Source organism: Pyrgilauda ruficollis, unplaced genomic scaffold (assembly GCF_017590135.1).
Source record: "Pyrgilauda ruficollis isolate IOZ18807 unplaced genomic scaffold, ASM1759013v1 scaffold83, whole genome shotgun sequence".
NCBI classification, from domain to species: Eukaryota; Metazoa; Chordata; class Aves; order Passeriformes; family Passeridae; genus Pyrgilauda; species Pyrgilauda ruficollis.
In genome coordinates this window covers 2,430,221-2,451,231 of record NW_024530266.1, presented here as the reverse complement: position 1 = coordinate 2,451,231, position 21,011 = coordinate 2,430,221, and the positions used below count along the sequence as shown (strand labels likewise).

General features: G+C 44.4%; 1 protein-coding gene across 1 annotated transcript in view; it reads left to right on the top strand.

Annotated features, from left to right (window-relative positions):
* Window positions 1–21,011, top strand: part of ERBB4 (erb-b2 receptor tyrosine kinase 4) — a 572,997-nt gene that overhangs the window by 298,652 nt on the left and 253,334 nt on the right. The window contains exon 3 of the mRNA XM_041487708.1: window positions 3,599–3,785. Coding sequence (XP_041343642.1) covers window positions 3,599–3,785 — 187 coding nt within the window. The remainder of the gene's footprint in view (window positions 1–3,598; window positions 3,786–21,011) is intronic.

The following is a 21,011-nucleotide window of genomic DNA, read 5'->3' as shown; positions in this document are numbered from 1 at the left end:
TATTAGATATTTGAAGTGTAGGCACACAGTTTGTGGTGATTGGGAGTGGGGCCCAGCCTCATCCCCAATGGGCTACAGCTGTGCAGGACAGGTGAATGCCATTGAAGGTAACGAGCCATGGAGTGCCCAGGGACACTGAGCAACCACCAAAGGGAGCAGAGGGCACACAGGTGCCGTGCATCAACAGGAGGGGATAAAAGGCTGGGCTGAAGAACAACAAGGGCAGATGCTTGCAGTCTTCTGAAGTGGTGAGGTGTTACTGTGTATGGGTTGAAGCTTTGTGAAATTGTGTGGTGATACTCTGTGCATTGTGGCTGTTTCAACTGTGATGGTCAAGGATTAATACTTTTTCCCCCTGATGCTCCTTTTGTTTCTGCTGGAAGCTTGTCCTTACCCAGGGGCTGATGCTGAACAGTCATTTCCCTTTTTGTGTTTCCTGAGGGACAGACTCATGGGGAAATACGTTTTTGCAAGTGCCTGCAAGCCCTAGCAAGAGAATCAGACTGGGTGATGGCACTCAGTGTTGTGAGCCACTCCATCTTTTTGGGAACACAGATGGAAACTAGAGCAAAGCAGCTCAAACAGAGCATTAGGATAGCTGAGTCCAGGATACCTGACCAGGAAAATGTCCAGCCTTGAGTTCAAGGGATGGGAGGTTCAAATCGTGCCTGACCTTGGCACGAGGTGCAGGGGAGGAGATGTGGCATGAGGATTGGTGAGTCAGTATGGAAGCCAACAGGCATCTTTGCAGTGACTCCAGCAGGGCTGGCAGTGAGCTCCAAGTGGGCAGGTGTCCATTTTCAGTGACAGTCATGTTAAAACTTGCAGTGCCTGGCCAAGTGACAGTGTTGGCCAGGAGTGGCCAAAACCTGGGATGCCTTCTGCCTTCCCAGTACTTTTTTTCAAGATGGACCAGTCAGAAACCATCCTGCAAAGCAGGTTATTATTCTGCATTTTTCATTCCTATTTGATTTTAAACCCAAAATGAAACCCCATCTTAATGTATCAGACTGCTAGATTTGGTTGGTCAAGTGGTTGTTTCCTAGGAAATTAAAAACTCTTTTGGATTTATTTTCATAATTTTGTGTTGCAAGCATGAACATGGCAGTGTCTCCAGCAAATAAATGCATGTTACAGTATGGTGGAAGCCATGGGACTGCAAAGAACCTTCTGGTTTGTCAAAATACTTGCCATACTTTGGCATTTCAGCTGGTTAAGCCAAACCAAGTGCATGGCTTCTAGAGACAGTTCACAATTATCAGCAACAGGACTTTGTCATTTTCTCTGGTGGGCTATTGTTTTGTTTTGGGCTTTTTTTGGGGGGCTTTTCCCCCCCCCCCCCAAGTTTGGAATGAAGATTTGCTGCTCTGTGTGTGTGTGGCATTTCAATCCTGTGCTGAATTGCAGCCCTTTCAGGTGGAATTGCTGTTTGGCAGTAAGACATACCCTAAAAATAGAAAATGTGGTTATAAGTGACAACAATTGGCAGGGAGGACCTGTTCAGATGCAATTTTGGAACTGCTTTTAATTTTTTCCACTCAATTCCAAGTTAAACATCCATTTAAATTAATTAGAGCAATCACAGTATCCCTAGAATATCAATGGAGAAACTTAAGCCGTGAGTGTAATTTAAGTATTTCCTGAATTCTGAGGAGATGCTAAAAAAGGCAGCTTAAAGAAATTTTTGCATATGATGAAAAGCAAATTCCTGACCAAACTGGCTAAGCTCAAATGTCTGAAGGCAAAGAGCTATCATGAAAGTGCTGTAAAGCTTCTGATTATAATGGAATCAGTGTCCCAGGGTATAATGCAGCTCTACATTTAATACTTAGCTGCTGAACCCTACTTCTCAACCTACCTCCACTGACTGGGTTCTCATCAGAGTCCTGTCAGGACAGTGGGCTTTGTTTAGATGCCAAGCGAGTCTGGAAATGGTTTTTTCAGCAGCTTCAGCTGAGCACAAATGCTTGACTTCAGAAGGACAGCTAGTGCCTAGATTTCGTGGCCTAGAAATCATTCCTTATGTACACTGCCACACGTATTAATAACTTTGCAGGCTTTTATAAGCCTAATTAAAAGGCTTGTGCACACTTAAATGTGAAATCATGGCAAAGCGCTGAAGCAGCAAAGCAAGATCCTGTCCTTGGTGCTGCAAATCCATTGCTGCCTTTCTTTATTAATGATACATACACGACAGGTTGAATTCTCTGCCTGCTGTTGCTTGTCAGGTTGTTTTCATTACAGTATTGACTGGAGTCCCCCTCACGTTGGTTGTAGTCTGGGCACGTTACCCTGAGCAGAATTTTTCTTGCAGTGTTTTGTTGAAGGTATTGACTTTGCCACAGGGAAGGGAGAAGTGCGTGCAGCCACTTAAGCACACAAGTAGTGGTATCAATTTCCATCCGTTAAAATATGCACACGCACACAAACACACGACTCTGTACTGTGGTTGCAGGCACGGGGTGAGGTGAGCTTTGAAAACAGACTCAAGAGACCCTCTCCAACATGGAGGTTCTGTTTCCAGGATCTGTCTAGGAGCATCCTTCAGCCTGTGCCAAGTCCTGCTGAGGATGGTGGGGTCATTGTGTGTGTTGAAATGGTATTTTTCAAAGGCATTTGTGTATTTCTCGGCCATTTCTTTCAATTCCTTAGAATGAACTTTATTTTCTAAGGGAGTACATTTCTCTGGGTTTGGGTGTTCTGTATTTTTTTTTTCCTAACATCTTAGTTCTGTTAAACTTTTGGACTTTGAAAAAGTTTTTCTAGTTATTGGGTTTTGGGGTGTTTTTTTCACTTTCCAGCCCAGGCAATCAATTCCTGAATATGAGCAGGAGGGTTATTGAGCAGTTCATCTAGAGCCAGCAAAGATTTCAGCCAACTCAAAGGTGCAGCAATCATTTTGCTAAAGGTTTGGATTGCAGTTTTGATCCAAGACTGGGATATATGGGTGTGGATGGTTCCAGCACTGCCAGAAGAAACTTGGAGATGAATCTTGGCAAATGTTCAGTGATCAGTTCCATCCGAAAGTACACAAAATGGGTGTTAGTACAGATGTGTGTTATCTTTGTTTTCTCTTCCAAACCAGCCCCCCTGTCTCCCATCTGTTCCTGTTTGATGGTGAGCTCTTCCAGAGGTGTTTTCCATGTTATGTCCCTTCAGTCCCACCCTGAAATACACTGTACAATACAGAGTTATTTGCAGACAGACAATCTCATCTGAACTGTGGCATTGCCCCAGTGGATTCTGTACATGTACTGCAGAGGCCTTTGACCTGCTCTCTGCTTGGAGTTGTGCAAAGTCATCCTTTTGTGAATCCTTAACACCTTACAGTGAGTTTCTGTTCAAGTTTCAATAAACTGATAAACATGGCTGCCTCTTTATTTTCTACCTTCTAACAACTATTTCCAGTAAACTCACTAAAATTAAAACAGGAATGTGCTTGAAATCATTAAGTTGAAACAGAATTTGTTTTCCAGATGGTGTGGTTTCTTTTGTCTTAGATAGCAGCATCTTGTCCTAAAGCATCCACTGTCTGGGAAATTCAGGACAATTAAAGATGGGCCATGTCTGATGTGTCTGTTTCATTTCTGCCTTTCAGTCTATCCGAGAAGTCACGGGCTATGTGTTGGTGGCTTTGAACCAGTTTGAGTACCTGCCCCTGGAGAACCTGCGCATCGTTCGTGGCACCAAGCTCTACGAGGAGCGATACGCTCTGGCCATATTCCTTAACTACAGGAAGGATGGCAACTTTGGACTCAGGGAACTTGGCTTGAGGAACCTGACAGGTAAGTGAAATTTGGAAATGTGGTGGATTAGTTGTAAGGAAAAATATGAGCCTGTTGAGTATTTCCTCAGTGCCATCAGTCACTTGCATTCTGCAGGAGACTGAAGTACCACAGGAGCGTGGCAGTTGTGTGCTTGTTCTTTTTTTGGGGTCACAAAAATACTGCTCTCCATAATGATCCATGAAAGTCATGGCAAGAGCATATTTGAAACAAAAACAGTCTTTGAGAGAGTATGTGAACTTTTTCCTGCGCGTTGATAACATGAATATGTTGGTGATCCTTGATTATTGCACATGAGCTCCTTCAGGTGCTGAGTATTATCTGCCAGGTTACCTTAGCTTATAGCATCCCCTGTGCTTCTGTATCTTTGGTTCATTTAATTGTATAACTCCCTCTTCTAAGAAAAAACAGTGCATTACATATAGTGATAAAAGTGCCTTTTTTTTTTTTTTTTTTTGAGATAAAAATGTAAGCAAAGTCCACAGCTTCATGTTTACCTGTAAATTCAGGGCTGGATCATGCTGTGGGGTAGATCAACATTCATTTCCTTCATCTGAGGATCCAGAGTCAGTGGTTTGGGAGATTAAAACTTGCTAAATGTCAATGGACTGTAACTTAATAAAGAGCAGGCAGTGGCTCTTCTTAGGGAATTCACTGGAAATACTTTATTTATACCTGGTTCTTCATCAACTATGATAATGTCTACCCTAAACTTTGGTAATTTTAATGTGGTCTTGTATCTGCTAGTGGCTGAAAGCTGACTCAGAATCACTGACCTGAGCTGGCTGTGGAGCTTAAGCCTCAGTATGGAGAGGTGGGAGCCTTCTGAGCTATATTTAGGCACCCTTCCCTCTCTGCTTCTTTTGTCTGTCAGTATTCAGAGTACCACGAGTGCTTACAGTTCCCTGTTCAGCCTCACCAGGCTGTACAGCAAGGCTTTTAAAAACAGGAGGGAAAAGAAGGTCTGCAATATTTTACAAAATAAAGCAATTTTGGATGACTCTGATTAGGCTCTTTCCTCTGGTCATATTTTTGACAATTTTCTTTACTGAGACCATCATGCCAATATCAGAGTGCTTCCCAAATGTCTCTAAATCCCTGCCATCTACTGCTCTTCACTCTGTCACTGTCATAATCCAATTTCTTCCTCTTCTGTTCCCATATTTCTTCCCACCTTTCTGATAGAGGGATTTCATTGTGACTGTCTATGCCTTCACATCATACAGAGCCACAGAATTGGATGATAAGAGCATTATCTCTTTCTTTGTATATGTTTTCTGGTCTTTGAGTCCCCAAATGCCTTGTAAAGACACTAGGCTGGGTAAAACTGAGACAGAGAGGTGAGGTGAGGCCAAGGCCAGAAAATGATGGAAGTCTTTCCTCTTGGGTCTGTGGTGGTTCTGCCAGGTGAGTTTTACTCCTAGGGCTCGTTTAGGCATGGCTTTGCTGCTTAGTAGGGTAAAAAAAACTTATCTTGTAGGCTTCTGCTCCGATTTTGGTCTTGAACCAGCTTCCCTGTGCTATTTGGCAGTTCCTCAGACTCCAGAGATGTCCTCTGGGAGCTGCTGTGACATGACAGACACAGCACCAAAACTGCCCAGCAGGTGGTTTCATTTTCTTTTGAGGTGTCTTAAGAAAACTGGCCTTAGCTCAGCCTGTGAATCTCTCCCAACATGAGATTATCACTGTCACTTCTTCTGATTTAGGTGTTTACAAAGACCTCTGATGGGATTATTTGACTTGAAATGAATTGTTGTCTTCTGGAAGAAAAGTGCCCTAATAACACCAGCTTGTCTCCATGGAGCACTTAAAATAGCTTCTGGGTGCTGAATGTGAGCCAGTGTGTGCTTGAAAATACTCTTAATGTTTTCTAGGCACCATGGCAGGCCTCCTGAGTCTCTCCAGCAGCTGTTCTCTGACCATTTTGTGCACTGGTGAAGATGCACTGGGTTATTTTAACCCACAACCCGCCTCTTGTTGCGCATGCTCTTCCCAGAGCATGTTCATCCTTCATTAATTTTCCTGACACATCCTTAGCGCTAGTAGCTGCATAAATATAACTGGTGGATGTGGGAGTTGGTGGTGTTGCAAGGCAGTGATGGATCAGCAGTATCTGAACCTATTCTTTAGTTTTACCCCAGAAACCACGGGTGAGCTGCTAAACTGAAGAGGAAGCAGCCCCCATGGGCTCACATTCTTCAAGTCCACTGCAGATTTGAAGAGACTGGCTTTGAATCGTGCATCTCTTCCACTTGAGTAAAATATTACATGGCTCTTGTCTTGCATGTGAAGCATTGTCATTCCAGGGCTTATGCCTTGCTCACGAGAGTCTGGGAAATTCTGTTTTTATTCGTGCAGTGCTGGATGATAGGCTCCTGAGGGTATTTCTGCCTAGTGCTGTACAGTGTACAAACACAAGCCCTACTCCCTGTGTTAAATAAATGAGGAAGCTGCTCTCACCTGCAGCTTCTCCTCAGACATGGAGTTTCAGCCTCCTGTGCTGTACTACTGCAATATTTTCTATGTGTTGTTAACAGCTGTGTTTTTATTGCCAGATATGTCTATCAAGTTTTCATATTTAAATGTAACTTTAAATGCTTGAATTTGCTCCCTTGCACTATAAAAAAATGACAGCTGTGAAGGAAGTTAGTTTTATCTCACACAGAAAACATGATCCAATTCTCACTCATGATGTCTGTCAAACCACAAGGGAGTTTTGTTTGTATAGCTCATCCCAGGACTATGTCCTAAAATGCATGTGACACTTGCAAAAATCTTAGCTATAAAAATCCTGTTCTCACTTGTTACAAAAACTTAGTGAATGGTTCCACAAATGTGTCAAAACTGAACTGACACTGAACTAATGAAGTGGCTGCTGCCATCTCAGCTGGACTCATCTCAGTGTGCAGATTCAGCTGCCAAATATCCTCACAATGAAAAGGAGGGCTTGACATCCTGGCTGTGATCTTCAGCCTGAGATGAGCAGAGTAGGTGATGCAGAGGGGGAAGGTGTGCCAGCTTCTTCCAGCCATTGCCCGGGAGCCACTGCAGGCCACCAGGCACTCAGCCTCAGCTGACCCAGGGAAAGGGCACCATTGGTGCTCACGTTTGGAGCACTCCAAACAGAGGGAACCTGATGGCTGCATCTCATTACTGCCTGAGAGGGGAAAGAGGGATGACTCACAAGTGCCAGAACCATTTAGGAAGTGTCTTGGTTTGAAAAGACAGGTGTCTGCTAAGGAAGGCAGGAGCCTCCCCTGAAACAGAGAACATAAATCCCCTCCCTATCAGTTATGATTTGAAATTAAGGGGCTCTCAGGCAAAGATATGGGAATAGGAATAACAGTTCTTTATTAGGGAAGAAAATAAAAATAAAATAAAAACTGCAGTGATACAAAACATCACTGCCCGAGTCAGAATAGGCCCTGACCCCCTGTGTGTCAGGGTGTTGGCAGCAGTCCCATTCCATGATGGCTCAGCCCTCCTGCAGTGCCAGCTGTGGTTCTGCTGGAACAGGGATCCTGGACAAGGGTGGAGCTTTCCTCTGAAGCTCCAGGGGTGCTGTAGATGGGCCTGGTCCTTCCCCTGGGAATGCAGTGCAGAAGAAAGCTGCTCCTCTGGGAATGCAGTGGGCAAAGGCTGCTGTGGTGTTCCCAGTGTCAGATTGTATCCAGGTAGGAATGCTTGGCTTCTCCCCTGGGCAGAGCATCTCCCAATGGGATGATGGAATTTTATCAGCTGTGCAGGGACACTCAGTGGCCATGAACAGAAGAGATATCCTGGAAGGAGGATGGATCTTGGAAGAGATAAAGAAAACTGCCCAATGAACAGAAGAGAACTGCCCCACCTCTAACAGATGGCAAATACAATTCACAGCCTCTTATCTTACAACCTAGGACAAAAGTATCCCTTATTTTCCTTTGTGAAGATGAATAAGAGAGCTCTACAGCAAGTTATGTGTCTTTGAGCAGTGACAAACTCATCTTCCCTATTGGCCTTGGGGACAGAAGGTTCTGTGCATCCCTTGAATTTTTTGGATATACTAGAATGAGGTGGATTTAGCAGCGATAAGTGCAGTAACACAAAAAAGAAACAAACCCACAGTAGAAGATTTAGGGGTTTTCATTCTTTGCTTTTCAGGAATGCAGATAAATTGAATGATAAGATAACTGAGGTTCACGTGAGAAATAGATACTGCAGGTTGAATGATTTGATCAGTGATAGCCAAATAAAGGAAATCTAATTTGATGAGCAGGAGAATCATAAAGAAAGGACCATTATCACAGGTGTAGAAAGTAAATTTTGCAAAATTGCAAATTTCCCCTTCAACAGATGTTTATAATTTATTTTCTTCCTTTTAATATTTTATTAAATTTGGTTTTTATTTTTCTGCAGAGCAAAATTTTAATGTTTGATGGTTGTAGTATCCCCCACCCCCTGCCTCACAGGAAATAGAAAATGCTAAAAGATACTTTGGAGTAGCATCATTCCTTGAAAAGGTTGCTTTTCGAGCAGTTTTTTGTCTTTTTTCCTTTAACAAACTCATTTACTGTAATTACAATGCAGCTCAGTCAGGTTTGAAGGAAGGGTGTGGGAGGAGTCAAGTTTTGTTTGCTGTGCCTTTTTTGGACCTAAAATTCTTTTGTAAATCTTGCTTGGATGTCTGCGCAGGACCTGAGTAACATCAGGCAGGGATGGCACATTTTTGTGGCAGGGAGGAAGGCCAGCCCCTTTTTCTTGCCTTGATCACAAAGCTCTTTCCTCAGAGGACATGCAGGAGCCAGTCCTGGTGTCCAGAGGTGCCTGTGTGTGACACCCACCGGCTGCTTGTGGCAGATTCCCGCATTCCTTAATCGGGATGAGCTGGGAAGAAAGCCATGTGTAACTTGCCTTAGGCTGGCTGTGCAACAGGTGGGTGAGGCATTGCATCTGTAACCTCGGAGAGGGGTTGCTAGGATACATGGAGGCATAAGGAATTGGTTTAAAAATCCCTGTGGTCCCCTTGCGTGCGGGGCTGCCGCAGGAGTTCTCTGTAGGAGAAGCTGCAGCGGCTCTGTGGCTGCCCAGGCGTGCTCCTCTCCTGGATCCTTGCAGCTGCCCTGCCCACCGAGGCATTTGTATCCCAGCACAGCTTTGTGGCTGGCCAGTGGGGAGGAGAAGAGGGAGGAACACCTCCTTTCCCAAGGGAAGTGTGGCTGTAGAGGATTCTCTGTGTGCTGCTGATGGCTCAGGGTTTAGCTTTTATATTTTTCAGATTCTGTGCTGCTTTAGTGTGTAGGTCTGAGCTTCATATTAAGGGATGGTGAGCCCTCTTCACAGAGTAGAGAGACAAAAAAACTCTTTCTCTAGCTGGGGACCAAGGACAACTGATCCAAATTTCAGGCCCAAGAGCATAAACAATGTGAACTGAAGAGAGAAAAACCAGAAGGATGGGACTTCATGGGCTTAAGCTATAATTGGAAAACTAACTCCAATACGCAAATGGACCAGAACTGATCAAAGTGAGAGACCCCATGACCTGCTATCCATTTTGTGACCATTTTGGTTCATCTTGGGTGCAGCCCTGGCTGGGCTCTTGTGCTGCCCAAGGTGCATCCACTGAGGCCTTTTAATAAATCCCTACTTTATTCTTTAGCTCCATCTAGCCTCTGTTCTAGGTCAGCCTTCATAAGGCATCAGTACCACAGACCTTAGGGACATGCAAAGAACCAGCCCTGAGTCCCCCCTGCTCATCCTGTCCCTATGCCTATGGAGAGAGGGAATGAGGCTTGTGGCTGCCCCCATTCTCAGAAATACAAGTGTGCCTGCTAGAGCATGTCTGTCTTTGCCCCCCATTAGACTCTTTCCTGAGCAAAAAAAAAAAAAAACCAAAACAACACGTCCTATTCCAGCTGCTGCTCTCCTCAGCCATCACAGGTGTGATTTGACAGCCAGGAGAGCCCAGTTCCCATCCCTGGAGGCAGTGGGAGCATGGGCTTGGGCTGCTCCCTGGCACTTGGCATCAATGCTGGGAATGCTTCCAGCCTCTCCTCGGCTGCAGATGTAGCCCTGAGGAATCCCAGATAAGGGACCTGCAGGCTGAGGAGCAACTGCCTCCAACTGGCAGAAAATTGCTCTCAGGTCTTAGCAAGGCAAAAACCTGTGTTTTATACAGCCAGAAATAAATACTGATTTTGAGCCTCGTGAGATTTATATTCATGAGTTTATTTTGTCCAGTAACAAAGGTGGGACTTTGGTTTTTAAATTTCAGCAAGGCTAGAATTTTGTGCAGTGTCTCTGAAGGGCTTGGATATGCTTTTTTCATGCTAAGTAGTATAACTAATGTCTGTGGCTCTTTTCAACTCATTGATCAACAAATTATGCTCGGTTTTCTTTATTTCAGAGCACTTCACTGTTTTCAAATCTGTAGTGTTAGAAATATGCAACCTTGTTTGGAATGGCTTAGCAAGGATTTAAGCAAAAAGCTCATCCAAATAATGATATACTGGTAAATGTTTTTAAGTAGAAATTCAAAGGATCCCCCATGTGTGCTGGTATTCTCCTTCTCCCTAGTGCTTTCAAATGAACCAGGAGGCAAATCTATTGCAAATGGTCTAAACCAGTTTATTGAAAGTAATGCACAGAATTATTGACATGAGCCAGTACTGTCATGCAGCAGGATAACTTCATGCCACACAGCCTCTCCTGCAACAAAACAGGGCTTAAGATCAAGGGGAAGAGAAACGAGGACTAATCCTTATCTGGTGTAAATTTGCTTACTTGCTTTGACTTTGTAACGAACTGAAATTTAAATTGCCATTTACTTCCTTCAGTGGATAATTTAATTCATATTTTAATTTATAAGTTAACTAGTGCCTAACATCCACTTAAGACCTTTTAAGGATGTTGTGTAGAGGGTGCTCTGTCAGGATTAATACCAGCTAATGACAGCTGACTCAGGGCATGTCTGCCTTGGGATCCTTGAGCCATCATCCAGTCTTGCTGGCTTTGGGAATGGTGTTGACCACACCACTCGGGCCCTGTGCTTGCTCTGAATAACCCAGCAGATCATTCCTGCTTAACTATGGTCTCTGCAAATAGAAGAGAGGTTTCCCTGGGCTTTCAGGGTTTTAATTATGTGGCTGCTGGCTAAAGAAGGGTCTGCAGGTAAAGATTTGGCTCTAGGGTAGGTGGAGGAAATCCTTCCTACCCCTGCAGTAATCTCCGCATCTGCTGCTTTATTTTGTGAATCATACCACTTCTACAACAGAGCAAATAATGCTTGTCTGCTTTAATTAGACCAATTTTGAGGGTGTCATTGAAAATGCTATTCAGAGATGATCTGGTATGATGTGGGATTCAACTTTAACACTGTCAAATGTTAGTTTAAATGTCATTAAAAAATGCATCCAGGTATGTTGCCATTGTTACCTGATAATACCGTATAAAATAATAACACCACTCATTCTATTTTTCCTTGGCAATTTGTCTGTTTCACCTCTCTGCAGTAGTTCTATCTATGCATTTTTCAATTATGAAGCAAGAAATTCTCCCAGTTCTGAAGGTGTGAAACAGCCTTTAGCTTTCTGGAAGTGTGGGCAATCAAGGAAAATCCAGTAATACTGGAGCCTTGTGGTAATGGAGTAGCTTTGCCTGGCTTCTGTGACTCGAGAGCTTCAGCAGCATGGGGATTTCTCTGTCAGCATGCTTCACAGGGAGTTAAACATCTGAACAGAGTAATCCCTCCATTTCAATCACACGGGCCAGGAATGGGAGACATTTCAAAATATCCAACTTTGGCAGACAGATCTGTGCTGAGCTGCACTATAACTTCAGTAAAGTGCAGTAAGTGTTACAGTCGGGAAGGATCTTACAGTTTATAGCGACAGCACTGCTGAACAAAGAGATATCCCAGCCTCCCAGCAGCTTGGGAAAGGAACAGCTGGGTTGTTCCCCCTAGCCTAGGCTAAGTCTTGACTAGGTGTTCTAGACATTTAAATCCTTGCTGCTCCAGTAGTATATCTTCTTCAGATGAATGAAAGAAGCATTACTTTCAGTGTTTGTTGTTTGGTTTGGGGTTTTTTATTTTTTTTATGTTTTCCCCCCTTTCTCTCTACAGTCTTCTGAATTCATTGATTTTCTCATTTCCTTCTGACAGGCTACAGCTGACAAGGAATTTTGTGCTTTTGTAAAGTAATTAAAGTCTTGTGTTACATGGGGAATGTAATCTATCTGCACTCCCTGGCCAAAGGCAAGTTGCTGAGCACGGTAGTCCAGTTGTCACCATCCACAGTGGGGACATGAGCTGTGAGCCACTGCTGGGGCAGAGGGGCCAGCCTCCGGGACTGTGGAGCTGCTTCTAGGGCTGAAAATGGCACAAACTGTAGGGATCAGGTGTCAATTCAGTGCCTTAACCTAAAGCTCAGCAGAGGCATTTGTGACCTTGCACACAGGTCTGGAAAGCAGCATATGCTCACAGACCTGCATTTTAACCCAAGTCCAAGAATGAGCTCCTTTTCCTAGCTTTTCTTGTCAGCCTATAGAAGCAATGTTTGGGTTTGGATCACCATTCATTGCAAAAAAAAAAAAAAAAAAAAAAGTCCTGAGTTCAAAGAAGGTTGTATCAGACCCCTAGGTTTAGGGGTTTGGAAGTAGTTGGTGTTCCTAGGATATTTTCATGCCTGTTCATTTTCATGTCATTTGCTGCAGAGATAAATTCCCTAGAAACCCTATATGGAAAGACTGGAGAGGCAATGAACCAAAAACTTTCCTTTGCTGCATTTAGCTCCAGGAAAGCCCCTGCAGACAGGGGAGACAGGGCAGCCCCCAAACACTCAGCACAGGGTTGAGTGTCACGTAGGCTGGCAAAGGCAAGGCTCCAGCACAGCCTGATTGTTCCTTGGCTGCACACGAGCCTGTTTGCTGCAGTGTCGCAAAGTCTCAGCCTGCCCAGAACAGGGACCAGTCTCATCAAAGCCCCCAGGGGGTTTTTGCAGCTTGGGTTGGTCTGCAGCAGCCTGGAGATGTGCAGCAGTGCAGGGCTAGCACTGAGCAGCAGGTTATTAAGAGCTTATCTGAAAGAGAGTTTGATCACACAAGCTTTGTCCACTGGGATGTGACAGGAAACCACTGATGCCTCAAGCATGTGTTGGGTATTAGTGTGTAAAAGAAGTTGCAACAGACTCAGCTCCTCTGCAGTGCTGCACTGACATGTCCTGCCTGCAGTGTCCAGGCTGAGGAAAACTCTTGGCAGCATCCGAATTTGCACGCAGGTAACAGCAGTCCCTGGTGGGGAGCAAGGGGTTTGCTGCCAGGAGTTTCTTTCTGTGACTGGGAAAAGTAAAGGGAACTGCAATAACAATTGTCAATTGGCTGACCATTGCAATCGACCCTTCCTGACCTGACTCTGTGACTCCCTGCCCCGGGATGCATCCAAGGACAGCAGTTCCAGGCAGCTGGGTGTGAGTGTGCTCTGGAAACAGGGAAAATACAGGAGGCATCTGCCCTGCACCTCTGCAAAATTGCTGAGGCAAGCAAGAGATGGGCAGGAAAAGGTAACCTCGAGGGCAAATAGAAAGAGGAAAACAGAAATACAGCCCTGCAGAAGGGAAATCAGAGTGAACAGAGGTGGAGGAGTGGGAAAAAGCCAAGCAGGTTCCCCAGGAGGAATGGCAGAACAGCAGCGCTCATCTGGACGGTACCCACAGGGAGGATGAAGGAGCAGCCAAGCTGTTGGGTACAGACCTGCTGGAGTTCTCTGGGACTCCAGACTCCCTGGTCAGTCCCACCTGGCTTCAGCCACAGAAAGTGAGCTGTGACTGGTGTGAAGTGCCAGCATGAGGGAGTCAGAGCTGGAGGCAGGTAATGTGTGTGGACACAGAGCTGTCCGGGGCCTGCAGGAGCCTTTTGTGCATCAGGAGGAAGATGCCTGCGGGCGTGGAGTGGGGGAACAAAGGTATCAGATGAGGAGAACACGCTGGAGGCCTTTTTCTTTGATGTTTGGAAATCGCTCAAGGGGCTGTCTTCTCTGAAACCCTTTGCCTTGCCTTTTTTTCTTCATTTCTATTTTATTTTTTTTCTCCTTGGTGAAACTTTCATAGATGTACTCTCGTTTCTTTAAGGCTTAGAAGTGAAAGCACATCCATCCGTCCAACCCTTGTACAAATACTATGCTCACATTGGGATTCCTTGGGGAGCTGACTTCTGCTTCTGCCTGTCAGAAATAGCACAGCCACGTGCTTTGGGTTTGAAACTCCTGATTTGGGGGGAGGGTGCACAGAAGGAAGGGCAGCATCAAAGACATCGCTGTCTGCCACGCTGTGGAGAAAGGAGATTGTGGTGTTGCTTTGGAGCTCTTTTTTTTTTTTTTTTTTTCCTGTTGGTGCTTTTTAATTGATCAGCTGGACATGCATTCAGATTGATGCTACAGGCTGTGAAAACTTTGGGTGATGGTTCCATCAGAAGGGAGGTCAGTCACCTTCCAAAATGATTCTGGGGTACGAGTACCCAAGGGCAGGATGAGTTTACATGGGGAGGTTGAAGATGTTCTTGCTTAAACTGCTGCTCTTCCCCTCCAGCCTCATGTGTGTAGACTTAGGGTGAGTGGAAGATTCTCAGGGAGCTTTTCAAAATTGAAAAATGTCTGACAGGGAAACCTTCTGTGAGAAAGGAACAGTTGGAAAAACAAGGGGGAAAGTGCTGAAAGTGCTAGGCAAAACCTTTCTTTTAAAAATGAAAAGGTATGGCTTATTTAAGAGCTTTTCATTCTTTCTCCTAACAATTAACTTGTATTTTCAATCAAACAAATTATGTTAATTGAACAATAATAACTGAATCTGGTTTAGACTGAATTTTCTTTTATAAAAGCATGCTACTTCCTTCTTGTTAAGCCACAGCAACATCAAATAAGTGCACCTGAACTAGTGGTGAACTTTAGGTCATGACTGAGTTCATTCCCTGGCTTGAGGGCCCAGGCCCAATCCTGCTGAAATTACTCTTTACTAGCATTGTGCAGGAAACAGAGTGGATGTGTAGCCCCGGAGATGACTTTCTCATCTCTGGTGGAGTTAACTGAGTTTCCTTTCCATTAAATAGTCATCTTCCCCTAATATTCTCTACAAACCTCAGCCAGTTAAAGATCCATTATCCTGAGCACAGTGTTGCAAACACTAATAAAAAAATGTAATGTGGAGGTGAGTCGACCATTAATAATACCAACAAAAAAGTCACAGTGCAGAAAAGAGTAAAGCAAATACAGGGAGGATGAAGGCCCTGTCCCAAACGTGGTTGGTAGGGCAGCTGGGCTGGACACTGCTGAATGTGTCCTAGGCTGTGGAAGGAGCCCACAAGGGCTGATAAAAGATTTTCCTTCATGTTGAATCAATAGGTACAAGCTGTGTTTTGGGAGAGTTGGACATTGATTGGCATTGGCAGGACATCCAAAGCCTGGAGTATCAATAGCATGGCTATGTCCTGCCAGTCTCACCACGACCAAGCAGGAATTAATTGTGTTTTGTTCTGAAATGGTGACACCATGCTCCCTAATTTTTTTAATTTCCTCCCCCCCCCCCCCCCCCCCCCCCCCCCCCCCCCCTCCTTTCCCCCCCCCCCCCCCCCCCCCATGGCACTCTTCAACTGGATGCCAAAGCCCCCATCCCACTGGTTGCTTCTGGCTGGCATTTGCTCCCAGTAAGCTGCCTATCTGAAGTGCTGATCCAGGTGTGCTCTGCAGGGCTGCTCTCAGGTGAAGGTGGCAGTCCTGAAACACTTCAGCAATAGCCAGGCTCAGAGGCTCTCCTGCTTTAGACAGTGCTGGTCTGTGAGTGAGGTTTGATGTCTTAAAAGCAGGCACAGAGCTGAAGTATGCACAGGGTGAGGTTGCAAGGGCAGCATCCTCCTCTTTGTGTGTCACAGAAGAGCTGAGAGGGATATTTTAATGGCTTTGAATGCATAACAGCTTAATCCCATGGGCTGTGCAGTTAGTCCTGTGACAGCTTCACAACCCTCACTGCAGCCCCTACCTCATCCAGGAACAAGACTTGAAGATGTTCAGAGCTAGTGGTTTTGATTTAATATTCAGAAGCATTCAGCTGCCCAAATAAAGATAATAGTTTTGCTAGTTGAGAGATTTATTAATATGTTAACATGGCCTTAGTTTTAAGCCTTCTATTCCTCCCTTTCTAGAAAAATGTCTTGCCACAAACCAGCCTTGAAGTTTGGAAAAGTAATCAAAGCTCTGCTGAACAAATTTGATGACACTGATGGGTTGAATGAGCTATGACCTCTGCTGGCCTCATTCTGCTCCATTTCGCCTTCAGGCTGGTAGCAGTGGCTGGAAGTAAATATTAATCTGCTAATTTACCCTCTGATATAAATAGAAAAAACTGTTTTGTCAGTGGGCCTGTCCAACCTTACTGCTTTGCTTCTGAGGATGAAGTGGCAGTGCTGCCTGTGTGTTTCTCTGCTCAGGGGAATTTCTCTCAGAGATACAGGGAAGGTTGCTTTCCTCTCTGCTGTCTTAGGTGGGTAATTAGAGTGGTAATCTAGGGTTCAAGGGAAGCCAACAAAGAAACCTTGCTTGGGTTTAAATAAAATTGCTCCTTAATGTGACTTGTTAAATTGAAACAAACCCCACATGAATGTTCTTTTAAATCCATTTACAAGTGCCTTGTATTGATTTAGCCTACTTCAGTAACTCAGATGAGCTAAATTGATGTCTGTGCACTAAGTTAAGTACATTCTCTTGGGATTTCATACCTGGCAAACTGACTTGACTTCAAAACTGATTGCAGTGCAAGCTCTGTGTGAAGAATAGGCCTTTTTTTTTTTTTTTTTTTTGTTGCTACTGGTTTGACCAAGAGCAACGTGACATCTTGGGGGAAAAGGTGTCTTTGCCCTGTTAACTGTGATGCTGAGGTGCCCTGCTCACCGTGCCCCCAAATTTGACTTTGAGGTGGTAGCAGCAGCCTTCTTTCTGCAAGGCAGGCAGCTGGAAAAACACTGTTTAATCCTTTTTTTTCCCCACAGTGCTCTGTCCCCTGGTATCTGAAGAAGGAAAGAGAAACAAAAGGCTTGCAGACCTACTTCTCTACTGTCCTGCCTAATTCCCCCCAGCCGAACAACAGTTAGGAGACCTCAAGCAGAGGTTTCTTTCCATTTTCAGACAGTGCCTCTCAGCTTTGGCTAATCTTGGTGTCTCTTTGTGCCACATACCAGAGTCCCTTCAACCACTAAGCTGACAGGCTCTTTTTATCTCAGCCACCTAGAGCTAATCTGAAGTGCCCAAGCTGACACTTGTGGCCAAACCTCTGCTTCACTTGACAGTGTGGAAAGGAATTGAAGCCTAACCCACCATCCTGCTGAGCATGGCAGTGAGGACCATGGTTTCCCTTTATTCCACACAAAGACAGGATGTGGGATATGGTTCAGGTGTGCCAGTTACTCACAGATTCTGTGAGTTACTTGTTCATAAATTGTCACTCAGCATTTGAGCTGTGATAGCTGGTGCTCTATAAGCTCTTTGCACCCTAAATGGATTACAGAAATGTGGTTTGCCTGATTTTTACATAGGATTACTGGATCAATTACCAAGGTTTAGATGGTGAGACAGTATTAAACAGCAGCAGCAAAATCTCCTCAATAAACAGTGAGCTTTCTCTTATTTGTTATGAGAAGTGTTTCTGCATAGACATTTCAAAAGTAGGGGCTGTGTTCCTGTTTCAGGTCACGATTTTGCAAGTAAATCTAAACTTCTGTAAATGGTAATGTATAGACCTGAGCTACTCCTTCCTAGAACACAAGGGTCAGCAGTTTACAGCACTCATCTGTAAGTAGCACTTTCCAGTTGTAGCTCAGAAACTCATAGGAGAAGATTGAAAAAAAAAATAGCCCTTGTGCCAAATAGCTCAATGTGATCAAGACAGGAGGCCACCAGTGGAGCCAGGGAAGTGGGTAAAGCAAGGACAGGGAGACAGAGCAGCTTCTCATGGAGCATCAGTTCTGCACATCCAGAGCTCCCAAGACAGCCAAGTTTTGTTTCTGTTTGAAGGCAAAGGGGGTTTGAGGAGAAGGATTTGAAAGGTCAATGCGATAACTTGCTGGATGTCCGCATCTTTGAGCTACAGCGTAGAAGAAAGAACAAAAGATGTTTGAAAATGTATCTGGTGTTTGATGAAAGGTGGCATGACGGTCCTATTGAAGGTGGGAGAAGGCATAAATAGTTTATGGGAGAATGATAGGCTCTGGAAGATCCTGAAAGTGAATAAAATTTGCTTTTATTTGATGTGATGAGGAGACATGAGATGCAGGGAGAAGAAGAAAGATTGTTTTGAGTGGTGAGTTAGGGAAGCAGTCACACAGTGGAATTCAGAAGGAAACAGAGAAGGGTGAAATTGCTTCTTAAAGGAGAGGTGCTGTCATCAAGACATGAGAAGAGCCTGGACAGGAGCTGAGGATTCAGTGATAGAAAAGAAAAGGACTGTGTTAGAGAGAACAGAGGTGGCATAAATGTGTCACATAGACTGAGACTCTGAAGAAGAGGTGGGAGGAGAAAGGGCTGCAGGTGACATTGGCTGGGGCTCAAGGTGGTGCTGAGTTTGTTCTCTGTGACAAAGTTATCTGCCTGGCACTTAGAAAGGTATTGTCTAGCTCTAATCTACAACTGCCATCTCCAGGTGTATCTCCAAGTACCTGCTGGGAGATTTTGTCAGGAGTGTTGGATGCTGAGCAGCTGGGGAGGATTGTCCAGCCTCCCCTGCCACCGGAGGCTGTGCTTTCTTGTGTCAACACACTGTCATGCTCGCAGATGTCACCAGGAAATAAATAGAGGCTGTTGTAGCACAGGCCCATTCTGAAGGAGAGACATGGATCCCAGAAGGGAGGGTTTCAATAAATGCACAAGGAAGCTGCAGCGGTTGAAGTTTACATTGTGTTTCTCTTACTATCACACTTGGTGTATTATCTACGGGGATCTGTGAGTGAGGTGGTAAAGCAGGGCTTTTTTAATTATACATCACCCAGCAAACTGATAAGGCAAACAAAGCAGCCAGCCAAATAGCACAGGCATGAGCCACTTCAAAATAATAATGTAGCAAGAACAATAGGGGAGTAATTCACAGCTCCCTAAGAAATTTTTGCAGTTCAGAGAGGGTGAGACAGCAAGCAGCTATTGACTGTTTTCCTTTCATGTTTTCCACCTGTCTGCCATGTGATTGGGAAGTATATTACCTGAATCCTTGTGGGAGTTTTCCCAGTATTGTTTTAAAAGCCTTGCTCTGCAAGAAACAATCCTAATGGAAACCAAGATGTGGGTATGAAGTGAATACAGGGAATGGAAGGAGAGTGACAAGTAATTTAAACTACAGTTTAAATTCTTTATAATTTTTGTGACATGCAGATGTACAGGAACAGCTCCAGCATTTCCTTAGCCTCTCTGACGCTGTGGGGTGAACTGGCACAGGGGAAAGTGACAACCTCAGCACATGAAGAATTTGGTAATTCTGCAGCCTGAGGGTGCAGGGTGGCTTTGAGCCTTGTGCACAGAGCCCAGGGATGGAAATCCCAGCTGCCTCCTGGCTCAGCTGCACTTGGAGGTGGAGTGAGGGAACCTGGCATGAGCCACAAAGGCTTCCCCAGTCACTGAGCAAATATTTGGGCTGCAGGCCAGGAATGTTCCCCATGCTACCAAAGTCGTACTGGTCACAGGGTGAGAGCTGAGTGGCCTGAAGCCAGCCCAGAGCATCTGCTTGAGACACCATGATTGCAACACAGGTGTAATATTTAAGGGAAAACAGACATCCTGGAAAACCCTGACCTGATCCAGAGCCTTGCAGCCATGCACATTTGAGCTGCTGTCCAAACCAAGGAGGAGGAAAGAAAGCTCTCCTCACAGTGAGTGAAGAACTAAAGGAATCAATCCACAGCTAGATTTCTTCTCCTTCCATTTTAGCATCTTTATTCCTAAAGGAGCATTTACATGCTGGAGAGATTTAGTAGAGATACTCATTGCAAAGGGGTAAGATGGGAAAAAGAAAATTTTCTGCTTTGTTGCTTCTCTGCATTTGTCTGTCTGTCTATCCCTTCAGCTTACCAATTTTCTTCTTGTGGCAATATTATAAGGGTCACTTTCTATAGCCAAAGATCTAAAATAATATCCCTTGTTTTCAAAAGGTGTTGATGGCCACATATTTAAAAACAGAGAAGCATGTAGCTCACATTAGTAGGAGTTAGCCATCTAAGAACCTTTTAAACTGGTGTGGACTAGGAACACAAATCCAGTTTGGAAAGGGCAGGCCACAATCCTGGGTTCCTGTGCTATTCTGAAAAAGAGACTGAACAGCTTAAGTGGCACAGGCAGGTTTGTGAAAGTCAGTTTGAGGATTCTTCTCAAAACCTTAGATGCTCAAATTTTGTGATGGCCTGAGAATTTCAGCTTCCATTTAAAACCAAATAATTCCATTGCCAGACATCACAAAGGCAGAGCAGAGGTGAAAAATATGAATCCTAAATTCTGACAAGATGGACTGCACATACAAAAACATAACATTGATTATTTTTAACATCTCAACATTTTTTAGTCATGATGTCTCGTGGGCTGGCCAAGATTTTGGAATGATGGGGGCTGGTTTATCCCACTTTTGTAAAAATAGCACATGCAAAAAAGCATGTCTAGCAAATGCAAAAAAGCTGAGGAACATTCCACACCATCTTTTATTGTGTGCTTGCAGGGTGGGATAGTGTAACATACTTTTGCTTTACTTTTAGAAGATCCTCAGTGGGACTTACTGACAAATGTACAAGCCATGCCTATTTCTGTGAATACAGTGTAGAAGATGAAACTTTCTGTTGCTGGCCATTTTCCAGGCAGCACTATCTGTTTATTACAGGCCATGTGTGGGAATGGAGTCATAAACAACCTCTTACTTTGGCAAAACCAGAACACTAATCACTTTTGTATTAGCTCAAATAAATCCCGAAAAAGTAAATGCTGTGGATTAGAAAGATAATAATGTGCTAATCCTTTCTGTGGTCACTAACCATTTTAAGCTGTTCCATCTCTCATGCCTGAAGGATAAATCCTCTGGCTCTTGATGAAAGGCTAGATAGTGAAGTATGTCTGCACATCAAACACCGCTCTTGTTATCAACAAACGCATTTTTCTCACTCCTGCAGATAATTTTTGATCCACTTTTACCTTCAATCAGAGATCTCCCTTTTCCTCTCCCACCCCACACCCTGGTCCCCTGTCAC